At 45.3% G+C, this 27,063-nt stretch overlaps 1 protein-coding gene across 4 annotated transcripts in view; it reads right to left on the bottom strand.

Moving 5' to 3' along the window:
- Nucleotides 1-18,720, bottom strand: part of LOC103124029 (cytochrome P450 27C1) — a 28,468-nt gene extending 9,748 nt beyond the window's left edge. Inside the window, exons 1-5 of one of the 4 annotated variants that reach the window (XM_007534713.3) lie at nucleotides 18,276-18,709; nucleotides 13,112-13,302; nucleotides 10,252-10,451; nucleotides 7,324-7,533; nucleotides 129-292 (exon numbers count right to left, since the gene is read on the bottom strand). In XM_007534713.3, coding sequence (XP_007534775.2) covers nucleotides 129-292; nucleotides 7,324-7,533; nucleotides 10,252-10,451; nucleotides 13,112-13,302; nucleotides 18,276-18,524 — 1,014 coding nt within the window. In that variant the 5' untranslated portion in view covers nucleotides 18,525-18,709. Of the gene's footprint in view, nucleotides 1-128; nucleotides 293-7,323; nucleotides 7,534-10,251; nucleotides 10,452-13,111; nucleotides 13,303-18,275 lie in introns of all 4 variants that reach the window. The other 3 variants (XM_060177940.1, XM_060177941.1, XM_007534714.3) reach the window with 3 other exon arrangements.
- Nucleotides 18,721-27,063: the final 8,343 nt, after the last annotated feature.

Raw genomic sequence — 27,063 nt, 5'->3', positions numbered from 1 at the left:
AATCCCCAGCAGTACATGTACCAGAGCGATGTCTGGTTCTGTCTCTCTCTCTTCCTAGCTTTCTCTGAAAAGAGTTGTTCTCCATCAGGAAGGCCACCTGGCTTAGTTGTGCTCGTTTCCCAACTCACCGTGTCAACACCCGCCAGTAGCATCTCAGTCATGTTGGCGTAGATTTCCTGCAGTGTCAGCTCCTGACTGAGGAAGAGGTAGGTGAGCAGGCCCCCTTTCACTCTCTGCCCTCGCTCCATCTGGCACTGTATGTCCCTCAGCTTGTTGTCAACGTGAATTTCACCTGTTTGAAAAAAGTATTTCTCTTGAAAGAAGTTTTGGTTGAGCACCAGCTTTTCAATCACGATTCCCTCTTTCTTTATATATTTTTACTGATTTACTATTGGTTACAGACGGAGAGAAATTGAGAGGGGAGGGGATATAGGGAGAGAGACAGAGAGACACCTGCAGCACTGTTTCACTGCTTGTAAAGCAACTCCACTGCAGGTGGGGACCCAGGGTTTGAACCTGGGTCCTTGTGCACTATAATGTGAGTGCTTAATCAGGTATTCCACTACCTGCCCCCTCCCCTTCATCCTCTCAGTACCTTGGTTCCCTCTGGGGCAGATTCAGAGCTCAAGCAATGCTCAGACTGTTTCACTGTCAACCCTGGAACATCATTCTTCAGCTTATTCACTAGTATGCATGATTGAAAAGTCACAGACAAAGGAAGCATCTTCCTTTTTGGAAATAACTTATCTCTCCCTCCTCTCCCTGGTCAACTAGGAATACCAAAGGAGACCACCTGGGATCGCAAGAAGGCAGGACTTGAATGACTTCAGGAACCCACCAAACCACTGGTGAGTGCAAACACATGTGGATCCTGGACAGGGAGGAGCCTAAGGAGAGACTGAGCAGCTGGTAACACTCTGGCAGTTTACCAGTTGAGGCACCACCTCTAGTCTGTTTCACCAACAAAAAGACTTTGAAGGAAGGAGAGGACTCCCCTAAGACTCACCAAATGCAACTTTGAGTCTCCATTGCTACTGCCCTCAGAGGCTGGAGCAGCAGGGGGAGGCCCTGTGCTGACATCTGGAAACAGAGGACTGACCAGGAAAGTCAGGAGAAGAGCTACACCTCAGTGGCCTGGCAGTGGAGCTGTATAGTGGGAGCATTTCCACATTGTTCTTCTGATGAGAACATGATGAATAATTGCCTCAGACCCTATAGACTACAACTGGGACTTGTTTAGAAACTGACAGGGCCCAGCATTGCTGCCCAGCTTGGCAAATAAGCTGAATTGAGCCTGGCACTTTGGATCCTTGGGGTGTGACAGCCTCTTTGCATGACCACTGTATTATCTCTCTCCCACCCTGCTTTATCTCTTGGTCAGGTGATTAAGCTAAAAAGCCTACTTATAGTTTAAAAGCCCTCAGGCTCCCATAGCCTGCAGGGAAGAAAAAGAACAAAAGAGGTTTTTAATAGCCTCTGTGCTCCAACTCAGGGATTAAAATAATATTGAAATTAATGTTAATTTCCACAACTGTGAACTCTTTAAGTACCTTACTTAAACACAAGTCAATCCAGCCAAGACTGATCAGTAATTTGAAAAGTACTGAGAGAGGGACCTCATAACATATATATATATATATATATATATATATATATATATATATATATATATATATATATATTATATAGAATGGTTAAACAAATAAGAAGAAATACTGGAGAAATAAACCAGGACAAGAGTCCAGCTAAAAGCCCCACAAAGGCTGAGCCACAAAATAATGAGGTTAGCATCCAAACGCTTGTTAAGGAAATAGTCATAAAAGTGAATAAAGAGTTTGAAAGAATTGTCATCAGAAATGCAGAAACAACAAATGAGACTCCGGAAGAAAATACTAATTAATTACCTAAAGGTTATTAGACAGCTGAAATAGCTGAGCTAAGATCACAACTAGCTGAACAAGCTAAAACAGGGTAACAAAACAGATGAACTCCAGAAAACAGTAGAGGGGAGAGAGAATAGAATAAATGAGGCTGAAGACAGAATAAGCAAGATCAAGTACGAATTAGATACAACTAAAATAGAAGTAAGAGATCTCAAAAAGAGATTAAGAGATACTGAAAACAATAACAGAGACCTATGGGATGACTTCAAAAGAAATAATATACAAACTATTGGCTTACCAGTGGAAGAAAGAGAAGGAGGGAAAGAAAGCATTCTTCAGGACATAATAGCTGAGAACTTCTCTAGTCTAGATAGCTTAAAAGACATAAAGGTTCAAGAAGCCCAGAGGGTCCCAAACAGAATTAGCCCAGACTTAAAGACACCAAGGCACATCATATTTAGAATGGAAAATAATAAGGATAAAGAAAGGATCCTGAAGGCTGCAAGAGAAAAACAAAGAGTCACCTACAGAGGAAAACCCATAAGATTAACAGCAGACTTCTCCACACCAAACATTACAGGCCAGAAGAGAATGGCAAGATATCTATCGAGTGCTCAATGAGAAAGGCTTTCAACCAAGAATACTGTATCCGGCTAGACTGTCATTTAGACTAAATGGAGGCATCAAAACCTTCTCAGACAAGCAACAGTTGAAAGAATCAACTATCACCAAGCCTGCCCTGAAAGAAGTTCTGAAAGGTCTCCTGTAAATAGTAAGACCATCATAAATAGGCCATATATCAGAACACTCTAAAACTCTACAAGAATGGTGTTAAAATATCTTCGATCTTTGATATCAATAAATGTCAATGGCCTGAATTCACCTATTAAAAGGCACAGAGTAGGAAGATGGATCAGAAAACATTACCCAACAATATGCGGTCTACAGGAAACCAACTTAGCTCAATAAGACAAACACAGACTCAAAGTGAAAGGATGGAAAACTATCACACAAGCCAGTGGCCCACAAAAAAAGGTAGGAACATCTATTCTCATATCTGACATGATAGATATTAAATTAAAAAAATTTAAAAGATAGGGATGAACATTACTAAATGCTCAAAGGATCAATCAAGAGAACTTAACAATTATTAACATCTATGCTCCCAATGAGAAGCCATCTAAATAATCAAACATTTACTGAAAGAGCTACAGCAATATATTAACAGCAGTACAGTCATAGTAGGGGACTTCAACACCCCACTCTCTCAACTTGACAGATCATCCAGGCAGAAAATCAATAAAGACATGAAAGAGCTAAATGGGGAGATAGATAAACTAGAACTAGTGGTCATTTTCAGAGTCATTCACCCCAAGAAACTGCAATACACATTTTACTCAAGTCCACATGGGTCATTCATTCTCAAGGATAGACCACATGTTAGGCCACAAAGAAAAGACAGCATTAGCAAATTCAAGAGCATTGAAATCATCCCAAGCATCTTCTCAGACCACAGTGAAATTAAACTAACACTTAATAATCAACAAAAGATTAGTAATAGTCACAAAATGTGGAAGCTCAACAGTGCACTACTTAACAACTACTGGGTCAAAGAGGTAATAAAGGAATAAATAAAAATGTTTCGTGAGTCCAATGAAAATGAAGACACAAGCTATCAAAATATTTGGGACACAGCTAAGGCAGTACTGAGAGGGAAGTTCATAGCCATACAAGCACACATTAGGAAACAACAACAACAACAAAAAGCACAAATAACCTGATTGCACACCTGAAAAACCTAGAAGAAGGAGGAGGAGGAGGAGGAGGAGGAGGAGGAGGAGGAGGAGGAGGAGGAGGAGGAGGAGAAGGAGAAGGAGAAGAAGAAGAAGAAGAAGAAGAAGAAGAAGAAGAAGAAGAAGAAGAAGAGGAAGAAGAAGAAGAAAGGAACCCTGAAGCAACCAGAAGGACAGAAATAACTAAAGTTAGGGTAGAAATAAATAACACTGAAAATAAGAAAACCATAAAAAAAGATCAATGAAATTAAATGTGGGTTCTTCAAAAGAGTGAACAAAATTGACAAACCTTTAGCCAGACTCACAAAACAAAAAGGAAGAAGACTCAAATAAATCAGATTGTAAATGAAAGAGGAAATATCACAACAGACACCACAGAAATTCAACATATCATGCGAGGCTTCTATGAACAACTATATGCCACTAAGCCAGAGAATCTGGAAGAAATGGACAATGTCCTAGATACCTACAAACTTCCAAAAGTAAGTAAAGAGGAACTAGATAACATGAACAGGCCCATCACAGCTAATGAAATTGAAACAGTTACCAAAAACCTTCCCAAGAATAAAAGTCCTGGACCAGATGGTTTTACAAAAGAATTCTACAAAACATTGAAAGAAGAGTTAATACCTCTACTTTTAAAAGTCTTCCAGAAGATTGAAGACACAAAAATACTCCCTTCCAGCTTCCATAAAGCCAACATCACTCTAATACCAAAAGCGGATACGGACACAACCAAAAAAGAAAACTACAGACCAATATCTCTCATGAACATAGATGCTAAAATACTGAACAAAATTCTAGCCAAACAGATACAGCAGTATATTAAAAAGACTGTTCATCATAACCAATTGGGGTTTATCCCAGGGATGCGAGGTTGGTTTATATATGTAAATCAATCAACGTGATCCACCACATCAACAAAAGCAAGACCAAAAACACCACGGTCATATCAATAGATGCAGAGAAAGCCTTTGACAAAATACAACATCCTTTTATGACCAAAACACTACAAAAAAATGGGAATAGATGGAAAATTACTGAAGATAGTGGAGTCTATATATAGCAAACCTACAGCCAACATCATACACAATGGTGAAAAACTGGAAGCATTCCACTCAGATCAGGTACTAGACAGGGCTGCCCACTATCACCATTACTATTCAACATAGTGTTGGAAGTTCTTGCCATAGCAATCAGGCAGGAGCAAGGAATTAAAGGGATACAGATTGGAAGAGAAGAAGTCAAACTCTCCCTATTTGCAGATTACATGATAGTATACATAGAAAAACCTAAGGAATCCAGCAAGAAGCTTTTGGAAATCATCAGGAAATACAGTAAGGTGTCAGGCTACAAAAACAATACAACGTCAGTAGCATTCTTCTATGCAAACACTAAGTTAGAAGAAGATGAGATCCAGAAATCAATTCCTTTTACGAGAGCAAGAAAAACAATAAAATAACTGAATAAACCTAACCAAAGAAGTGAAAGACTTGTATAACTGAAAATTATGACTCACTACTCAAGGAAATTGAAAAAGACACAAAGAACAGTGTCAAGATAATCTATGTTCATGGGTTGGAAGAATTAATATCATCAAAATGAATATACTACCCAGAGCCATATACAAATTGAATTCTATCCCCATCAAGATCCCAACCACATTTTTTTAGTATTATAGGACAAATGCTACAAATGTTTATCTGGAACCATGAAAGACCTAGAATTGCCAAAACAATCTTGGGAAGAAAGAACAGAACCGGAGGCATCACACTCCCAGATCTAAAATTGTATTATAGGGCCATTGTCATCAAAACTGCTTGGTACTGGAACATGAATAGACACACTGACCAGTAGAATAGAATTGAGAGCCCAGAAGTAAGCCCCCACACCTACAGGCATCTAATCTTTGACAAAGGTGCCCAGACTATTAAATGGGGAAAGCAGAGTCTCTTCAACAAATGGTGTTGAAAAAAATGGCTTGAAACATGCAGAAAAATTAAACTGAACCACTATAGTCCACCAAATACAAAAGCAAATTCCATGTGGATCAAGGACCTGGATGTTAGACCAGAAACTATCAGGTACTTAGAGGAAAATATTGGCAGAACTCTTTTCCACATAAAATTTAAAGACATCTTCAATGAAATTAATCCAATTACAAAGAAGACTAGAGCAAGTATAAACCTATGGGACTACATCAAATTAAAAAGCTTCTGCACAGCAAAAGAAACCACTACCCAAACCAAGAGACCCCTCACAGAATGGGAGAAAATCTTCACATGCCATACATCAGATGAGTTTAATAACCAAAATTTATAAAGAGCTTGCCAAACTCAACCACAAGAAAACAAATTACCCTATCCAAAAATGGGGAGAGGTCATGGACAGAATATTCACCACAGAAGAGATCCAAAAGGCTGGTAAACACATGAAAAAATGGTCTAAGTAAAATAAAGACAACAATGAGATACCACTTCACTCTTGTGAGAATGTCATGCATCAGAAAAGGTAACAGCAACAAAGGCTGGAGAGATTGTGGCGTCAAAGTAACACTCCTGCACTGCTGGTGGTAATATAAATTGGTCCAACCCTTGTGGAGAGCAGTCTGGAGAAATCTCAGAAGGCTAGAAATGGACCTACCCTATGATCCTGCAATTCCTCTCTTGGGTATATATCCTAAGGAACCCAACACACCCATCCAAAAAGATTTGTGTATACCTATGTTCTTAGCAGCACAATTTCTAACAGCCAAAACCTGGAAGCAACCCAGGTGTCCAACAACAGATGAGTGGCTGAGAAAGTTGTGGTATATATACACAATGGAATACTACTCAGCTATTAAAAACAGTGACTTCACCGTTTTCAGCCCATCTTGAATGAAGCTTGAAGAAATCATGTTAAGTGAAATAAGTCAGAAACAGAAGTATGAAGTTGGGATGATCTCACTCTCGGGCAGAAGCTGAAAAACAAGATCAGAAGAGAAAAAAGTAGAACCTGAACTGGAGTTGGTATATTCTACCAAAGTAAAAGACTCTGGGGTGGGTGGTGGGGGAATATAGGTCCAAAAAGGATGACAGAGGACCTAATGGGGGGACCTAATTGTATTGTTATGAAAACTGAGAAATGTTATGCATGTACAAGCTATTGTATTCAGTGTCAAATGTAAGACATTAATCCCTTAATAAATTTTTACAAAAGGGGAGTCGAGCGGTAGCACAGTGGGTTAAGCGCAGGTGGTACAAAGCACAAGGAGCAGCGTAAGGATCCCGGTTCGAGCCCCTGGCTCCCCACCTGCAGGGGAGTCACTTCAAAAGCAGTGAAGCAGGTCTGCAGGTGTCTGTCTTTCTCTCCTCCTCTCTGTCTTCCCTGCTCTCTCCATTTCTCTCTGTCCTACCCAACAACGATGATATCATTAACAACAACAATAATAACTGCAACAATAAAACAACAAGGGCAACAAAAGGGAATAAATATATATTAAAATAAATTAAAAATTAAGAAAAAGAAAATAACTTATATACTATTGCAAATTTTGAGTCCAAATAACTCCTAACTGCATCAGATCACCCTGTAGTGCATTGTGCTCAAAGTGAAAAGTACAAAGCCAAGTGCATCTGGCCATAGCTGCCCGAACATTCTCTTACTGAATTTGAAGAGTCCGTCCCATGCCCTGCAGAACTCCCGCCAGGGCTTGGGGATGAAGGGGCGAAGCCACTTGGGGATGGCCCCGGCGTACATGGAAGTCTTGAACATGCTGAACATGAGGCTCAGGGCCTGGATGTAGTCCACTGTTGACTGTGGGACGCGGCTTCCCAGACAACCAAGACGGCTCTCATACAGGATGGTGGCTACACCTGCACAGGGAAGAAGATTCTTCTGTGTTTGGTTTTTTTTAACATGATTTAGTTAATTTGACAAAAAGGAGAGAAACTGAGAGAGAAGATAGAAAAGGAGAAACAAGGAGTCAGATGGTAGCGCAGCAGGTTAAGTGCAGGTGGCATGAAGAAGGACCGGTGTAAGGATCCCGGTTCGAGGCCCCGGCTCCCCACCTGCAGGGGAGTAAACTTCACAGGCGGTGAAGCAGGTCTGTAGGTGTCTATCTTTCTCTCCCCCTCTCTGTTGTCCCCTCCTTTCTCCATTTCTCTCTGTCCTATCCAACAACAACGACATCAATAACAACAACAATAATAACTAAACAACAAATAAAAAAATAACAAGGATAACAAAGGGAATAAATAAATATTTAAAAAGAGAGAAAGAGAAAAGGAGAAACTGGGGGATGGCACCATGGTGCATCAGGCTAGGTGCACATAGTGTAAAGTGCCAAAACCTGCCCACTGGTTCAGGTTCAAGCCCCTGCTCCGCACCTGCCTCCAGGATTATCTCTGGGGCTCAGTATTAGCACCAGGAATCCACTGCTTCTGGTAGCCATTTTTTCCATTTTATTTGGCAGCACAGAGAGAAATTGAGAGAGGAGGGGGAGATAGAGAGAGAGAGAGACACAGATGCAGACCTGCTTCACTGCTTATGAATTGTCCCCCCTGAAGGTGGGGAGCGGGCACTCGAACCTGGATCTTTGTGCAGGTCCTTGTGCTTTGTACCATGTGAGTTTAACTGGGTGCACAGCTGCCCAGTCCCCAAAATAATTTTTTTTGCCTCCAGGGTTACTGCTGGGGCTCAGTGCCTGCACTATGAAACCACTGCTCCTGAAGGCCATTTTTCCCATTTTGTTGCCCTTGTTGTTGTCGGATAAGACAGAGAGAAGTCGAGGGAGAAGGGGAAGACAGAGATGGAGAGAGAAAGATAGACACCTGCAGACCTGTTTCACCGCTTGCGAAGTGACCCCCCTGCAGGTGGGGAGCCAGGGGCTCGAACTGGGATCCTTAGGAGAAGAGAGAGAGAGAGAGAGAGAGAGAGAGAGAGAACTCCAGACATCACTCTGGTATATGTGCTGCCGAGGATTGAACTCAGGACCTCATTCTTGGAAGTCCAATGCTTTACCCACTGTGCCACCTCCCGGACCATTCAAAATAAATTTTTTAAAAAGATTTTATTTGGGGCCAGGTAGTGGCAAACCTGGTTGAGAACACATGTTACAATGCTCAAGGACCCAGGTTCAAGCCCCCAGCCCCCACCTTCAGGGGGAAAGCTTTGCAAGTGATGAAGCAGTGTTGTAAGTGTCTCTCTGTCTCTCTCCCTCTCTATCACCCCTCCCCTCTCGATTTCTGACTGTCTCTATCCAATAAGTAATAAAGACAATTAAAAAATAAAAAGGAGAAAATATTATATATATACATATATATATTATTTATTCATGAGAAAGACAGGAAGAAAGAGAAAGAACCAGACATCACTCTGGGACAAGTGCTGCCGGGGATCAAACTCGGGACCTCATGCTTGAGAGTCCAAAGCTTTACCACTACGCCACCTCCTGGACCACAAAAAAAGAGAAAAGATTTTATTTATTAATGAGAACAACAGGAGAGAAAGAACCAGACATCACTCTGGTACATGTGTTGCTGGGGATCGAACTTGGGACCTCATGCTTGACAGTCCAGTGCTTTATCTACCATGCCACCTCCCAGATCAACAAAATAAATCCTTTCAAAACATTGGTAGAAGGTTTTCAAAACAAGTCACAGTGTAAATGTTTGATATTTTATCATTCTGTGTTTTTTTAATAAAAAAATTACTCACATGCATTTCTTTATATGTACCAAAAACATCTCTAAGTGGATCTCTTCAAATTTAAAAGACAGACTTTCCACTGACCACTTTTAAGGTTTGAGTTTAAAACTATGGCAATGTAGTTCCCATCTGATATGAATTTTTTAAAAAATTATATATATGTATATATATATATATATATATATATTAGAATAAATTTGTAGGAAATGTTCTCTGAACATTACTTGCTTTTAAATTTTGTGCTAGGGGTCAGGCAGTGACACACCTGATTAAGCACTCACATTACAGTGCTAAAGGACGTGGGTTCAAGCCCCTGGTCCCCACCTGTAGGGGGAAAGCTTCACAAGTGGTAAAGCAGGGCTGCAGATGTCTCTGTTTCTTTCTATATAGTCCCCTTCTCTCTCAATTTCTCTCTATACAGTAGTAAATGAATAAAAAATATTGAAAATAAAATTTGTGCTAACGTAGGGCCATATGTTGGCACACATGTTCTCATGCACGAAGGCCTAAGTCCAAGTTCCCAGTCCTCACCTGGGGGTGAGTTTAATGAGTGGTGGGACAGTGTTACGAGGTGTCTCTCCTTCTCTGTCTCTCTTCCACCTTTCTATCTCTCCCTCTCTGTCAAAGAAAAACAAGGGTAGCCAGGAGCAGTGGAGTCATCATATATAGGGCCCCAAACCCCAGTGATGACCATGTTGGAAAAAATAAAAGTGCTAAAGTAAATGATAAGAATAATAGCTAGGAGCACATGCCTTGAGACTTGTCTTTGAAACTAAATTTCTTTTTCTGTTTGTCTTTTTTCTTTCATTCTTCCTGTCTTCCTTTATTTCTTTGTTGTTGAATAGCCACTACTTCTGCCTACTCCACTCCTGCTGTCACCTCACCTTCCAGTGAGTATTTGAAGAAAAGGTCATTGATATTGACCACAGTTTCTCCATCTTCTGCCTGGCTCTTGAGGCTGTAGATTCTTTTAATTAAATCAGCAATAACTTGGTTGACTTCACCAGAAAAAATGGCCACATCTTTTGGTTTCAGAATTCTTTGTCTCAAAACACTTCTCATCTTGAGCCACTGTTCCCCCTCCCTAGGAGAAAAAAAAACAAAAAACGTGTGTTTAAAATCATTTTAATTATACTGACATTCTGGAAAGGGATATGGGGAGCTTTTGAAAAATTTCCTAGTGGCAAAGAACCAACAAGTTCTACCAGAACATAACTACTACAGGAGAATTTTTTTTTATAAAAAGCACTTTGCAGGGAGATAAATAATAAGCCTGAGAGTTTAAACCCTTGAAGTAAAGTAGCCACTGGGAAATATCTTCCTTGAAAATAATATCATTGAGTAGGGGTAGACAGCATAATGGTTATACAGGGACCCTCATTCCTGAGGCTCCAAAGTCTCAGGTTCAATCCCCTGCACCACTGCAAGCCAGAGCTGAGCAATGCTCTGGTGAAATAATAATAATAATTCCTCTGGAAAAGTTTGCATTATTATAAAAATACATGGAAGTGACTAGCAAAAGAAGTAAAAACTCTTGAGCCCTGTGAACTTGTTCCTTGAGTTCCTGAGACCTTCCTGGTGATGGCCCAATGTGTAGATCTTAGCTTGTCGTCCCTCCCATCAAGGTCCAGACAAATGGGAAGCCTTGTTTCATCATATCCCCTCAGGACATGGGATGCATTGGATCGACCTTCTCGTGATGCATCCCGTGAGTACCCACTCATTGGGGAAACTGACGATCCTTCCTAGCCGACTGAATCCACATGGATCCCAGTCACTTTCAAAGCCAGCAACAAGCAGCTCCTGACAGCTTTCAACCTGACCTATTGACTGGCTACGGAAGAAGGGCAAACGCTAGGAGAAGAAGAAGGACATGAGCTGGAAAATTCTGTTGGTCAAGGGAGATAAAGCTACCAATAGTGCAACAGACTTTCATGCCTAAGGCACCACAAGTCCCAAGTTCAGTCCTGGTACCACTGACAGAGCTGAGCAGGGCTCAGGTTAAATTAATGTATAAATATATATATAAAAAGAGCCATGGGGGGGGGGTTGGTGGTGGTGCACCTGGTTGAGCACACATGTTACAATGCACAAGGACCCAGGTTCCAGGCCCCAGTCCCCACCTGCAGGGGTAAGCTTTGTCAGTGGTGAAGCAGGGCTGCAGGTGTCTCTCTGTCTCTCTCCCTCTTCCCTCTTGATTTTTGGCTGTCTCTATCCAATAAACAAATAAAGATTAAAAAAGAGAGAGAGAGCTGGGAGTCGGGTGGTAGCACGTCAGGTTAAGCGCAGGTGGTGCAAAGCACAAGGACTGGCCTAAGGATCCCAGTTCAAGCCCTGCCTCTCCACCTGCAGGGGAGTCGCTTCATAGGTGGTGAAGCAGGTCTGCAGGTGTCTTTCTCTCCTCTTCGTTGTCTTCCCCTCCTCTCTCCATTTCTCTCTGTCCTATCCAACAACGATGACACCAGTAACAACAACAATAATAACTACAACAATAAAACAAGGGCAACAAAAGTGAATAAATATTTAAAATTTAAAAAAAGTCAGAGCTTGGTGGTGGCGCACCTGATTGAGCGCACATGTTACAGTGCTCAAGGACCCAGGTTTGAGCCCCCAGTCCCTACCTGTAGGGGGAAAGCTTCACAAGCGGTGAAGCAGGTCTGCAGGTGTCTCTCTCCCTTTCTGTCTCCCCTACCCTCTCGATTTCTGACTGTCTCTATCCAATAAATAAAGATAAAAAAATTTTAAAAATAGTCATGGGGCCAGGCGGTGGCGTACCTGGTTAAGTGCACATAGTACGAAGCACAAGGACCAGAACAAGGATCCTGGTTCGAGCCCCCCAGCTCCTCACCTGCAGTGGGAAAGCTTCACAAGCAGTGAAGTCTGCAGGTGTTTCTCTATCTCTCTCTTTATCTCCCCTCCTCTCTCAATTTCTGTTATATCCAGTAAGATGGAAAAAATGGCCGCGGGAGCAGTGGATTCGCAGTGCAGACACTTTCTTCTTCTAGTGTTTGCCAGTGCAGACACTGAGCCCAGAGATAACCCTGGAGGGAAAGAAAGAAAGAAAGAAAGAAAGAAAGAAAGAAAGAAAGAAAGAAGAAAGAAAGAAAGAAAGAAAGAAAGAAAGAAAGAAAGAAAGAAAGAGTCATAATCTCTAATAATCTCTAGGGATTTAGACCAGGAAGTCTGCAGACGTTAGGTATTCTCCTTCCTGCCTGGACGTGTACTGGGTAGCTTTGGAATGGCATGAAACTGTCACTAAAACTTGTGTAATCATAGTAATCATAGTGTCCCAGGTGACTCAGCAGACAGCACAGGATTTGCCTGCATGAGGCTTCAGGCAGAGTTCCAGGAAGCACCTGGGGTGTTTCCACCCCCCCTCTCTCCCCACCCCTTTGATAAAATAAAAAATTTTCTGAATAATAATCAGCATGGTCTCTTAAGAGGTGGGAAAATGTTTGTGACTACTGCAGGAGATTCTCAGTCCTAGCAGAGGTTTTGTAAAGCCACGTGTCACTCGCACCCTTTGTCCAGATGTGTTCTGTGAGTGTGAGGGGAATATAGCTGGGAAGCCACAAAGCATGACCAGGCAAACCCAACAAGCCCTGCCCCTGTGCTAGCAAGACTTCTCAAAGAGGTTTCGGGTGTTCTTCTACTGAGCACTCCGTGCTTTGTCAGAAACTGAATGTTCTGAGCTCCCCACTGACAAAATGGGCCGGCCAAGTTCCCCGCTCCTGGCATACTCACGCTGAGATGAGCCCAGTGGATCTGCCTCGTAAGCTTCGGTACTCCTGCCAAGAACCCATGTTGGCTCTCTGGGGTGCGGCCCCCTCTGCCCGCAGCACCTGAGCTACCATGTCTCGGTCTGCAATAGATACTACAAACTGAGGACCAAAGTGAGACTTGAAGATTTTTCCATATTCCCGTCTATGCTTCTGCTGCAATGACATGAAGAAATGAGAAGGGGGGAAGAATTACACAGATATGATACAGCTTGAATATAAACATTTCTCTTTGTGAGGGGAGCAGAGAAGGAGGGCAAGGGGAGCTCTACATTATACAGAGCTGAATCAGAGCGTGGCTTTAAGTATTCTGGAGGTAACTATATTTTCACATCATTAATCATAGTCACAGGAGTTCTCTTTAAAGATATGTTTTTTTTTTTTAATGTATTAGCTGTGGCCTAGGAGGTGGCAAAATAGAGCTTTGGACCCTGAAGCATGAGGTCCTGAGTTCAATTCCCAACATCACAAGAGTCAGAGTGGTGCTCTGGTTCTCTCTCTGGTGTTCTCTCTCTCTCTGTCTCTCTCTCTCTCATGCCCCAATAAATAAATATTTTCATTATTATCTTTATTTACTTATTGGATAGACACAGCCATAAATTGAGAGGAAAGGAAAGGGGGGGAGAGAGAGAGAGAGTGACACCTGTAGCTTTGCTTCACCCTTTGCAAAGCTTTCCCCCTGCAGGAGGGAAACCAGGAGCTCAAACCTGGATCCTTGTGCATTGTAACATGTGCACTCAACCAAGTTTGCCATCACATGGTCCCAATATATAAATAAATATATTTCTAAACTTAAAAATGCATTAACTTAGTGGAGCAACAAGAGGGAAGTGTCATTAAGGATGCAGATGGGGAGTCGGGCGGTAGCGCAGCAGGTTAAGCACACATGGCACAAGGCACAAGGACCGGTGGAAGGATCCCAGTTCGAGCCCCTGGCTCCTCACCTGCAGGAGAGTCCCTTCACAGATAGTGAGGCAGGTCTGCAGGTGTCTATCTTTCTCTCTCCCTCTATGTCATCCCCTCCTCTATTTCTCTCTGTCCTATCCAACAATGATGACATCAATAACAACAACAACAAAAAGACAACAAGGGCAAAAAAGGGAAAATAAAGTTAAAAAAAAAAAAGGATGCAGATGAACTTCAGAGATTTAAATATCTTGAGCAGACAGGCTCTGTCAACCTCTTCCCCATAGTGTTTGCTGTGCAGGGTAGAGAGCTCCCTGCAGGTAAACTGAAATGGCCTGTAAAACCAACCCTAGCATGTAGACCCACCTGCCAACACTCATGGCCAGAGGAGAAGCAATTACAGAAGCCAGACCTCCCACCTTCTGCACCCCATAAAGAATTCTGGTCCATACTCCCAGAGGGATAAAGAATAAAGAAGCTTCCAATGGAGGGGAGGGGACATGAACTCTGGTGGTGGGAACTGTATGGAATTGTACTCCTGTTACTTTACAGTCTTGTTAATTATTATTAAATCACTAATAAAAAACTTTTTAAAAGAAAGCAAACTGAATGGTAACAAAAACTATTATCCTCTCTGCCTTTGAGCAGCCTAGAGAAAAGGGAAAGAGAATTTTATCAAAACCATATCCATTATAGAGGAAACTTGAAACACTTGAAGCTTAGGCTTAAGCCACATGGATAGGTTTGGTTGATGAGGCCTGGAGACTGGAGAGAAGAGGAGACCAGAGGCTGGGTACAGATGGGAACACTTAGGGCTTGTCTGCTCAGTGAAGCGGCACCAGGTGAGTCAGACCCTGCCGCCTCTAACAGGTCTGCACGTGTCACCATCTGTGACTGGGACAGGCGCAGGATCAGCAGCTGGTGGTGGGAAGCAGGGTAGCTGGCTGGGGCTTGGGGGGGGAGGGAGGACACCACTCTATACTGAGACATCCTGTCTGTGGAGGGGTGAATCCTGCCATATACAGGGTTTTTTGTTTTTGTTTTTGAAACGGGTTTTTGACTTAGTAACTTATGAAAGTTTTATGAAAGTATAAGATTTTAGAAGGATATATGCAAGTCGCCACACACTCCACACCAAAGGCTTTGTTCACTGATTGCTGGAGCTTCAGTGCTTCCAGCTCCCATTTGCAGATAGAAAGACAGAGGAGGAGAGGAAAAGGCACCACAGCCTGAGACTTCCTGCAGGGGGGTCAGGCCTGAGCACCTAGCAAAGCCAGCAAAGCACCTAACCAGGTGGGCTATTTTGCCTCACACACACACACACACACACACACACACACACACACACACACACACACACATTTTAATAGAGGTCAACTTTTTTTTTAAATTCTATTATCTTTATTTATTTATGGGATAGAGACAGCCATAAATTGATAGGAGGAGGGGAGATAGAGAGGAGAGAGACAGAGAGACACCTGCAAACCTGCTTCACCACTCACAAAGCTTTCTCCCTGCAGGTGGGGGATGAGGGCTCAAACCTGGGTCCTTGTGCACTGTAATATGTGTGCTCAACCAGGTGTGCCACCACTCAGCACACAGAGGTCAACTTTTCAAGCAATTTGTGCTGTGGAACAAATTCTGAACTTACAGTGTAAAGAGAAAAGCAGGTGTGTTTTTTTATTTTACTATTTTATAGTTCTTGGTTATTTTATTTTTTTATTATAATATTTATTTATTGGCTAGATATAGTCAGAAACTGAGAGTGAAGGGGGAGATAGAAAGAGAGACACCTACAGTCCTGCTCCACCCTTTGTAAGGTTTCCCCCCTTAAGATGGGGACCCGGGGCTTGAACTCAGGTCCTTTCACATTGTGACGTGCACTCATCTAGATGTACCATTAACCGGCCCCAAACAACAGATTTAAAATAATAATAATAAAAGTTCAAGTAGTATTGAACTTCTCAACAAATACTTGTCATCACACTTGAAAACAATCACCCTTGTATTTGAAGTTCAAATACCACACAGAAAGAGAAAAACTCTTTTTCCCCATCAGTTGTCTTGGGGGGGGTGTGATGTGTAGGTTTCCTGTTGTGGGGGGGATGTCAGCTGGAATTTCAGTCTCATCCACATAGCTCCACGGTTTATTCTGTTAAGGAGGTTTTGTTTCCCCAACGTCAGTCAAGGGTCTCTGCACCAGCAGACACGTTTAATGTCTGTGGGGATGGATGGATGGATGGATGAAAGGTTACAAGAGGATTCCTTTGAGAAGTGTTTCGAAGGAAAGGCAGCTGGGTGGGTGGATGCATGTGTGTGTAAGGGAGGGAAGGGGAGTTTTTCTCTCCAAGGGAAAGAGGTCAGAAGGCTCAGATCTCAAATAATAACAGTACAGAAAGGCGGTTTAGAGCCCTGAGGACAAGTGAGGGAACAGCTGCTACTGCCTGTCAGAGGAGAGGGGGTGTGGTGAAGCCAAAGGGCTTAGGGGCCCAGCTGGAGGTGGGCATGCGGTAGCACATGGGAGTGAGTGCAGCACGTTAAGCACACATGTAACAAAGCACAAGGACCAGCACAGGATCCCAGTTCGAGCCCCCAGCTCCCCACCTGCAGGGGGGGGTCGCTTCACAGGCGGTGAAGCAGGTCTACAGGTGTCTATCTTCCTCTCCCCTTCTCTGTCTTCCCCTCCTCTCTCAATTTCTCTCTGTCCTATCCAACAACAAGGGCAACAAACTGGGAAAAATGGCCTTCAGGAGCAGCGGATTCCTAGTGCAGGCACCAAGCCCTAGCGATAACCCTGGAGGCAAAATTAAAATAAAATAAAATTACATTTAAAAAGAAAGAAAGAAAAAGAAACTCAGAATTAGCTGGTCCAATACTTCCACACGAGGGGGAGGCTCTTCCTGAGGTCCTCCCCAGTCAGGGTGTGGCAATCCGCGTTAATTTTCCTGGTTTATACATCTCGTCACTTGGAGATTAAGTAATTTGGAGTGCCTGACTCTCCATAATTTTCCACCTCTTTGTAAAAACAACAAAACGGACTTTGGGGGGGGGGGAATAAAGGCAGGGGGAGTTTGAGGTCTTGGTGCCTGAGGGTTGAAAGGACTGTCATTGGGGGTGAGGGTTTTTTGCAGACACCTATGGGGGAGGTGAGAAACTGTGCCCCTGTGTCAGCAACCTACTGCAAACCTAACCACACCTACAGTAAAATGATTAAAAACAAAGAAAGAGCTCAGGGGGCCAGGCAGTGGTGCACGTGGTTAAACTCACACATTACAGTGCGTGAGGACCTGGGTTCAAACCCCCTTACCAACGGGGGTGGGGGGGGAACCTTCATAAGTGGTGAAGCAGGGCTGCAAGTGTCTCTGTCTCTCTGTCTCTTCCTCCCCTTTCAATTTCTCTATGCAGTATAAATAAAATATCAAAAGGAAAGGAAAACAATCATATATATATACATACATATATGTATATATATGTGTATATATGTATGTATGTTCTGGAACTCATTTGATATATATATATCAAATGAGTTCCAGAACTGCGCCACGTAGAGACTCAGCGCCTCGGGGCTGGGCCGAGCCCAGGGACAAGGGTCTCCCCCCAGGCTGAGCACCCGCCAGCTCCTCCGTACCTGCCCCACCGCCCGGCCAACGGGGTCCGCCGAGCTCCCTCCTCTCCGGGTCTCCCCTGCTCCCCTGGGGTCTCCTCCAGCGCCCCCTCCCCTGCGACCCTCTGAGCGTCTCCTCTCCTGGAGCTCTACCCTGTGCCTCTTCCGGGGTCCCCTCCCGCGCCCCTCGTGAGGTCCCCTTCCCAGTGCCCCCTCCCCTGAGCCCCTCCCGTGGTCTGCTCTTCGAGTCCCTCAAGCGCCCCTTCCCTGCGCCCCTCCTGGGGTTCCCCCCGCCGCGTTCCTCCCAGGGTCACCCCCCCGCCGGGGTCCCCTCTTGCACCCTCTCCCTTGCGCCCCTCTTGGAGTCTCCCCCCCCCCCCGTCCCCCTGCAGCCTTCCCATGCTCTGATACCGGCGTCGCCCTAGGGGGTCCCCCCGAGCCCCGCCCGGAGTCTTTTCCCCGGGGTCCCCCTGCGCCCCTCTCGGGATCCCCCATCCACCCTGAGCCCCTCCCGGGGTCCCCCCGTCCCTCCTTAGCCCCCGGAATCTCCTCCCCGGGTCCCCTTGCGGCCCTCCCGGGTCCCCCACCCCCACCCCTCCCCGCCCCGCAGCGCCGCTACCTGGATGTCGTGGACACGGCTAAAGCCGTCCCGGCAGAAGAATTCCCGCAAGTTGGCGGCCGTCCCGGGCCCCGGCATGGCGGCGAGGCCGAGGGGTGCTGCTGGCCCGGGCCGCCGGGCTCCTTTGTCCCCGGCCTGTGCCCCCCAGGGCCCGCACCGCCGAGGGGCCCCCGCGCCCAGCAGCCCCTTCCGCCCGGGACTAGGATCCGCCGCTAGGCGGGCTCCCAGCGTGCGCACCAGCGCGGCCATGGCTCGGGCGGTGGGCCCTGGGGCGCTGCAGTTTCGGGTGGCGGTGCCCTGGGGGACGGCGCTCTGCGGGGCAGGGCTGGTGCGAGCAGCGCAGGCTGGAGCGCATGCCGCCCGGCGGGGCTGACAGACAGACTGACAGCCAGCCAGCCTCCAGCAGCCGCGCCCTCCAGCAGGCTGCAAGAGTTCGTGATTCTCGGCTTGAAGCTGGTCGGCTCACTGCTTACCTGGTCTCTGAAACCACAATTTTGTTTCTGTCAATGACACCCCCCCCAAAAAAAAATCTACTGGGATTTTCTTTAATAAAAAAAAAAAAAGGTGGGCGGGGTAGATAGCCTAATGGTTATGTGAGGAGACTTTTATGTCTGAGGCTCCAAAAACCCCAGGTTCAATCCCCCGCACCACCATGTGCCGGAGCTGAGCTGGGCTCTGGGTAAAGACAAAAAATAAAGGAGTCGGTGGTGGCGCACTTGGTTGAGTGCTCACATTACAATGCTCAGGGACCCGGGATCAAGCCCTCCTCAGTCCCCACCTGCAGGGGGAAAGCTTTATGAGTGGTGAAGCAGGACTGCAGGTATCTCTCTGTCTCTCTCCCTCTCTGTCTCCCCCTACCCTCTCGATTTCTGGCTGTGTCTATCCAATAAATAGATTTAAAAAAAAAAACTGGGGGGGGGTCAGGAGGTCTGCCCATGTCCATGAATATTACTTTTATAATGAAAAGAAGTTATTTAAAATAAATTTATTCTCATAGTTGTGAGGAAGCCCAACATGGAGGAAACAAAGGATGGACTATTATAAGGGTATTAGACAGAAGTAGAAAAATAACTAGAAAAAAAATCCAAACTAAGACAAGACAATAGTGTCCATATGTTTGTCCCTTTCTCCCATCGCAACATGCTGGTTTCATTTAGACGAATGACATGGTCTGTCCTCATCTGACCTGAGACCATGAGATGGTGTGCACATGCTTTCCCTCAAGAAAGCCCATCAGCTAGTTGTACACAGAGAAATGAGATGTTCTTAACCCTCCACCCGAAAGAAGGAAATAAAGTTGTCCTCTAAAGGTAGATGAATAGAGGGCTGGGTGGTAGCATACCCAGTTAAGCGCACATAGTACTAAGTGCAAGGACCAGGGTTCAAGCCTCCGCTTCCCACCTACAGGGAGGATGCTTCATGAGTGAAGCAGGTCTACAGGGTGCCAGTCTTTCTCTCCCTATCTCCCCCTCCTCTCACAATTTCTCTCTGTTTTTTTTTTAAGTTTTTAAAAAAATATTTATTTTCCCTTTTGTTGACCTTGTTGTTTTATTGTTGTAGTTATTGTTGTTGTTACTGATGTCATCGTTGTTGGATAGGACAGAGAGAAATGGAGCGAGGAGGAGAAGACAGAGAGGGAGAGAAAGATAGACTCCTGCAGACCTGCTTCACCACCTGTGAAACAACTCCCCTGCAGGTCCTTGCGCTTCGAGCCACATATGCTTAACCTGCTGGGCTACCGCCTGATTCCCTAATTTCTCTCTGTTTATGGAATGAAGAGGGGGAAACAGGGCCATAGGGAGCAGTGGATAGTGCCAGCCCTGAGCACCCAGGATGACCCCGGAGGTAAATAAATTAATAAATAAAAGTTAGATGAAAAAAGTCTACACACCATCATTAACAATCGGCTTGTAGAGCTCTATATTCCTTTGTGCAGATACAGATTTGTATTCTCAGCCCCTTTTCCCCCCTCCAGGATTTGTTTTATTATAAACGAGAAACAGAGAAATATAAACCTGAATCACAAAGCGAGAGCAGACAAGGGGAACCAGAGCAACATGCTGCTACATGCAACTTCAGGGACTGAACTAGGAACCTCAGACATGCAAGTTCAATACCCCACCAGCTGAGGGGCTGGGCAGTGGTGCACCTGGTAAGTGCAAATGTGTCACAGGCAAGGCCCCTGGTTCAAGCCCCCCGGTCCCTACCTGCAGGGTGAAAGCTTCATGAGTGGTGAAGCAAGGCTGCAGGTGTCTTTCTTTCTCCCCAGTTCCTTTCAATTTCTTTCTATCAAATAATTTAAATATTAAAAAAAAGACCAAAATTTCTACAAAGTCAGAAATTGTCCACACCCGTCCTATAATTTCCTCAATAAATGATAGTAAATTATAGATTTAAATATAACATCTGAAATAGATTTAAATATGACATCTGAAATAAATAAACCCAAACTAAAAATAAGAATGAAGTTATCCTCCAGCTCACTCCTCCTCTTATTTTGTTCCAGTCTTTGTTCTGTTTTGGAAATTTGTGTTGACATATTTTCTTTTTTTTAGTTTCTTATTTTATTTTGCCTCTAGGGTTATTGCTGGGGCTTGGTGCCTGCACTACGAATCCACTGCTCCTGGAGGCCAGTTTTCCCATTTTTATTGTTATTATTATTATTGATGTCATTGCTGTTGTTGTTATTGGAGAGAACTCAAGAGAGAAGGGGAAGACAGAGAGGAGGAGAGAAAGACAGACACCTACAGACCTGCTTCACCGCCTGTGAAGCAACATCCCTACAGGTGGGGAGCTGGGGGCTCGAACCGGGATCCTTACACTGATTCTTGCACTTTGCACCATGTGAGCTTAACCTGCTCAGCTACCGCCCAGCCCCCACATATTTTCAAGTTCACTAATCTTCCCTTGTATAATAGCTAGTCTCCAACAGGCCCACTGCCATCAATTGCTGTTGGAAGAGGCTAAAAATCTTTTTTTTAAATCTTTATTTATTGGACAGAGACAGTCAGGGAAGGAGGAGAGAGAGAGAGGGAGACACCTGCAGACCTGTTTCATCACTTGCAGGTGGGGACTGGGGGCTTGAACTGGGGTCTTTGTGCACTGTAATGTGTGTGCGCAAGCAAGTGCAGTGCCACCATCAGGCCCCTAAGAATTTTTATGAAATATACGCAAAAATATGTAAATATATGTATAAAACAGTTTCACTCGAGCTTTCTTTTGCTCTTTTCCTTTTTTTCTTTCTTTTTTACTGTTTGAGCAGAAAAAAAAAACAGAAAAAAAACAAAAGCAAGCGAACAACAATCAGGCAGCGACATGAATACTTTGCTTGCAAATCTTGAAAGTCCTGATCTGCTCTTAGTGCATGGACGTTTTCTCTACATGCTGCAGGGGGAAGTGTGACTACTGGGGTCTGCCGCTGAGTGACGACGGGGCGCTACCTTCCCTGGCTTCCCTTCCCAGCACCTTCTTCCTCCTGAGCATCAAGCCCAGATGTCTAAAGCAATTTAGGTAGGTATTCTCCTCAAAGTCATGTCAACCTGCTTGGTTCCCAAGAAGCCCTCAGAGTTCAAGATATTTGTTACAACCACTTCCCACTCTTGGCACCACGTTTATTTCCAGATGGCAAGTTACCCTAAAATGTGGTGGTTTCCAAATGGCATTTGCTATCTTGCAGTTTCTCTTGTCAGGAATCCAAGTCCTGAGTTGGGTCCTCTGTTCAGGGTCTTGTGAGGCTGCTACCCACTAGATTAGGGTGGTGGTCACCAGACTCACCCCAGGGCAACCCATCCCAGAGCCCTATGGGTATTGGCAGGATGTAGTGCCTATGGATACTGGACTGAGACTCCCTCAGTCTCTCGCCAGGTGGGGCTCTCCAAGGCAGTTTGCTTTGTTAGAGCAAGAGGACTGTTACAGTATATACAGGAGATGGAAGTCAAATCTGTTGTAGGCTGATTTATTTTTAAAAATATGTTCTTGGGGGCCAGGCGGTGGTGCACCTGTTTAAGCGCACACACTACAGTGCGCAAGGACCCGGGTTCAAGCCCCTGGTCCCCACCTGCAGGGCAGAGGCTTCATGAGTGGTGAAGCAGGGCTGCAGGTGTCTCCCTGTCTCTCTCCATCTCTTCCCTTCCCCTCAATTTCTCTCTGTCTCTATCCAATAATAAATAAAGTTTAAAAAAATATGTTCTTTTTTTTTAATCTTTATTATTGGGTAGAGATGGGGAAATTGAGGAGGGAGGAGGAGACAGAGAGGGAGAGAAGGGACACCTGCCGCCTTGCTTCACCACACATGAAGCTTTTCCCCTGCTTGACCTGGGCTTGAACCTGGGTCCTTGTGCACTGTAATATGAGCGCTTAACTGGGTGTGCCTCCACTTACCTACCGCCACCTGATTTTTCTTTTTTTTTTAATTGCCTGTCAACAGGGTTATTGCTGGGATTCAGTGTCTGAATGACAAATCCAGTGCTCCTGGAAGCCTTTTTTTTCTTCTTCTGTTTTGGGTAGAGACAGAGAAATTGACAAGGATGGGGAGACAAAGAGAGGAGGGGGAGAAGAGGAAAGAGAGAGAGAGATGCCTGCAGCCCTGCTTCACCAGTCATGAAGCTTCTCCCCTGTAGGTGGGGAGCAAGGGCTTGAACCCGGGTCCTTGTGCATGGGTCATGTGTGCTTTCTACTGGTGCGCCAGCATCCGGGAGCCATGATCTGATCTTGGGAAAGCTCTCACACACTCAAGGAGAAGGAATACACAGTGCTAAATCACCAGGAATCGGGCTGCTTATGAGCTGAGAAGCTCCAGACACCCACAAAATAATTTTTTCCTTGTAGATATTGTGGCTTCCACCTCGAGAAGCCTGGTGTGCCTGCCCCGTCTTCTATGCCCACCTTAAAGCTTGCCTGCAGCTTTGTGAATGCTTATTAACCTTTCACACCTTGTGTATTACCTGTCATCAGGATCCAGTTCATAGTTTGCTTGCTCTTCCTTTTCTTTGTGTACTATATTTTCCACATCCTCTGATTTGATGTCAGTCATTGGTTGCTATGTGTTTTGTACTGTAACGTTAGCTTTGCTTTGGGAATCCCTCACTTCACCCCTTTGGTCCTGTCTTCATGCCATGTGTGTCTGTACTCACTTGTGGTTAGATAATTTTCTTTCTTCTTCTTTTTTTTTTGCTCCCCCCCTTTTGTAGCCTTTTTTATTATTGTTCTTCTAGTTAATATTATTGTTGTTATTGATGTCGTCATTGTTGGATAGGACAGAGAGAAATGGAGAAAGGAGGGGAAGACAGAGAGGGGGAGAGAACGATAGACACCTGAAGACCTGCTTCACTACCTGTGAAGTGACTCCCCTGCAGGTAGAGAGCCAGGGACTCTTAACTGGGATCCTTACGCTGGTTCTTGGACTTCACACCATGTGCGCTTAACCCACTGCACTACTGCCTGATCCCCTTCTTCTTTTTTAAACAGTTGTTTCTTTAACTCAAGACCCTGAAGTGGTGAGCCTCAGCTGCCAAACTCTCCCAGTCTGGCACCAGCCGTGAGTTCAGCCTTTTAATCCCAGGAATCTCTCCCTCACCCCTTTCTGTCCATGAGCCACACTTGTCTGTACTCACTTGCATCTTGAAGAGATCCTGGTCATATCCTGCTAGGATTCAGGTGATTTTCGTTGCTTCTACCTGTTGATTCAGCTTTGCGCTGGGATACAGCAAGATACTTGAAGAGCTCCCTCCCTTTAGTGGCTGAATTTAAGCTTCTGAGAGTTCTAACTTTGCATACAACAGAGGGAAAACTGGAATGCCCTACCATGTATTGTGCACATTCTGGGGTTTCCTGCAGGAACAGAGGGTCTGCTCCTGTCCTGTGCCCACACCTCAGCTTTGGCTTCCTTCCTCATAGACGTGCTGCCTCTTACACATTGCAGACAGGTGGGACCCTAAGCGATTCTCTAGAGACCTTTGTGCACCTTTCTTCTACAGGGCAGAGGGGCTAGCTGAAGACTGAAAGGCAGGGATAAAGGTTTCCAATAGCTCACAGCTTCCCTCCAACAGGAGGCAGACTGGGTCTCTGTGTCCCTTCTGAGTATGCAAACTCTCGAGTCCCGATCACTGAGCACCTAACATATGCCACACTCTAGGGCACAGCTCAGAGTAACAGGACACACACGAAAGAAATAAGAGGGGGCCAGGCGGTGGCCCACCTGGTTAAGCGCACACATTACAGTGTGCAATGTTGCAGGTTCAAGCCCTTGGTCCCCACTGCAGGGGAAAGCTTCACAAGCGGTGGAGTAGGTGGAGAAACAGGGTTTCTCTCTCCGTCTCTCCTTCTCTCTCAATTCCTGTCTCTACGCAATCATAAATAAAAACACTTAAAAAAAAGAGAATACAGGTGGGGAAAACAACAAACAAGTAAGAGACAGTGCAGGTGCAGCAATCAGGAACTAGTACCGTGCAGAGAACACTTTCAGGCTAGGCCCAGCACTGGCCTTCCTAGAGGTACTTCACTTTGACTTCTGAGAACAAGTAGGACTTCATTCTACGTTGTCACATAAAACACCAAATTCAGCCTTGGTAGTGTGTGCTCAGCTAGGTGTGCCCAGTCTGTCTTGGTAGGGCTGAAAGCAGTGTCGCACAAGGTGCTGTCAGGGTGTGTGAGAGAGACCACCGCAGTCAGGTGACCACGGTAAGATCTGAGCGCCAAAAGGGCTGAGCAAAAACAGGCTTCTCAGAATATTCTTATTAATGAGGGAGACTGCAGAGAAAACGAAACAATAAACAAAACAAAAAACCAGAGCACTGCTGAGCTCTGCTTTATGGTGGTGTACAGGATTAAACTTGGGACCTCAGAGCAGCAGGCATACAGTCTTTTGTGTATCCATTATTCTGTCTCCCCTGCCAATGGTTTTCTTCTTATGGGGAAGAAAGTGCCAGGAAGTGGGGTAAACGGGAATGCCATAGACACATAGTGAGCTCAGCCTATGTCACAGGAGGGTGGACACAAAGTGGGTCAAGGTCCAGAGGCCTGAGGTAAGGAGAGACCTTAACCAAGTCCAGCTAAAAAGCACTTTTTTCCAGTTGATCAGTGGAGACAAGCAATTCAACTAACCACATGAGGCAAAGAATAAGGATTTGGTGGGTCTGTGTCTGGCCTTGTTATGGTAAACAGGGATCATCCTGAGTCTTAGTCAGATGTGGAAGGTGGTTCTTTGTGGCCAACTGTTTTCCAGAACATGAAAGTTGGGAAATTTCTTGGTTAGGGAATATTAGTAAGCGCCAGAGACAAAAAGGTGAAAGCATGGGCTGAGTGGTGGCGAACCTGGTTGAGTGCAAAATCACCATGTGCAAGGACAAGGGCTCAAGCCCTCAGTCACACCTGCAGGGGGAAGCTTTGGAAGTAGTGAAGCAGGGTTGCAGGTCTCTCTCTCTCCCTATTTGTCCCTATCCGAAGTGAGTACATACATAAATAAATTTTTTTATAATTTATTTATATTATTTATTTATTCCCTTTAGTTGGCCTTTTTATTGCTGTAGTTATTATTGATGTTAGTAAAAGTAAATGTGAAAATATAAGCAGTGTTTGGTACTATTTCAACATCCTAGAAACTAAACTAGCTGATGAAACTTGGACATAACAGTGGCTATAATCAACTGCAGAGATCTGGGGGAGCATGCAGGCTGTCAGAGGTGTGACTGAGACTGGCCTAGTGTGGGTGCCGGGGGCTGCTTCCAGGTGAGCAAAGGGCTGAGTACCAAGTGCTGGGTCAGTGCAGAGCAGTGGGACCCTGGGGGGTGGCTCTTGCTGCCAGAACTAACAAAAGGACCAGAGCCTTCTCACTAGACTCGGTCTGCAGCCGCTCCCGTTCAGCCCAGGTGCAAGGGTGCTGGCGCCACAGGTGGGAGCCCTGCTGAGTACAGGGGGTGGGCAGACCCCGGATGCAGAAGCCCAGGAAGTGCAGGGGTGGGCAGACCCCGAATGCTGAGGCCCAGAAAGAGAAGGGGTGGGCAGACCCTGAATGCTGAGGCCCTGGAAGCACAGGCTTTCCTAACAACCCAGGTGAGTGCTGCCACCTTGGAGAATGTGTAGTTTTCCTTTGGGACACAGGTCTGTGTGCCTTCTTGTTTTAATGGAACACACGCCTTAACGCTTTTTTTTTCTTTTTCCTTCATACCAGGAATCCCAAAGGTGTCTTTTCAAATAAAGGAACTAGCCACGAAAGCTGCTAGGGGGACTAACTGCTCTTAAGAGGTACCCAGACTCCCAACAGTATGCTTAAATGTGTCTGGGGGAGAAGTAAAGAGACCATCCTCTCAGGAAAGGCCAACTGTCAGGAGCTGTGTGTGCAGTGGCTCCCAAAACCACCTGGACCTAGAGGATCTGTAAGGGATCCACTGCACCGGACAGTGCACCATCAGCCCCAGCCCTCACCCCTCACCACCACCCCCCAAATAAAAAGGGGAAAATATACATAAAAAAGAAGTGCTCAAGTTCTATGTAAACTCCCATGGCCTTTTCAGCACCAAGGGACAAGCCTTCTCTGCTCTGCTTGCGTGTCTTCCTCTGGCTTCTGGGAGAGAGAGGCCCCACAGTGTGTCTGAGCCCACAGGAGGGGGGGGGGGCTTCCCTGGAGGCTGGCCATGCAGACAGCAAGAGCCCCAGGCCAGCCCCCGCCCACTGAAGGCGGCCCTCAAGCTGGGACTTCTCTCCCTCTCTCCCTGCCTTCCCGTCTCTACCAGCTTCTAGGAGCGGTGAAACCTTGGAAATGACCACAATAAAGAGACTACAACAGAGGGGC

The sequence above is a fragment of the Erinaceus europaeus genome, chromosome 18, assembly GCF_950295315.1.
Source record: "Erinaceus europaeus chromosome 18, mEriEur2.1, whole genome shotgun sequence".
In the NCBI taxonomy this organism is placed as follows: Eukaryota; Metazoa; Chordata; class Mammalia; order Eulipotyphla; family Erinaceidae; genus Erinaceus; species Erinaceus europaeus.
Note: the sequence above shows the minus strand (reverse complement) of the source record. Positions and strands in the feature narration are given on the sequence as shown.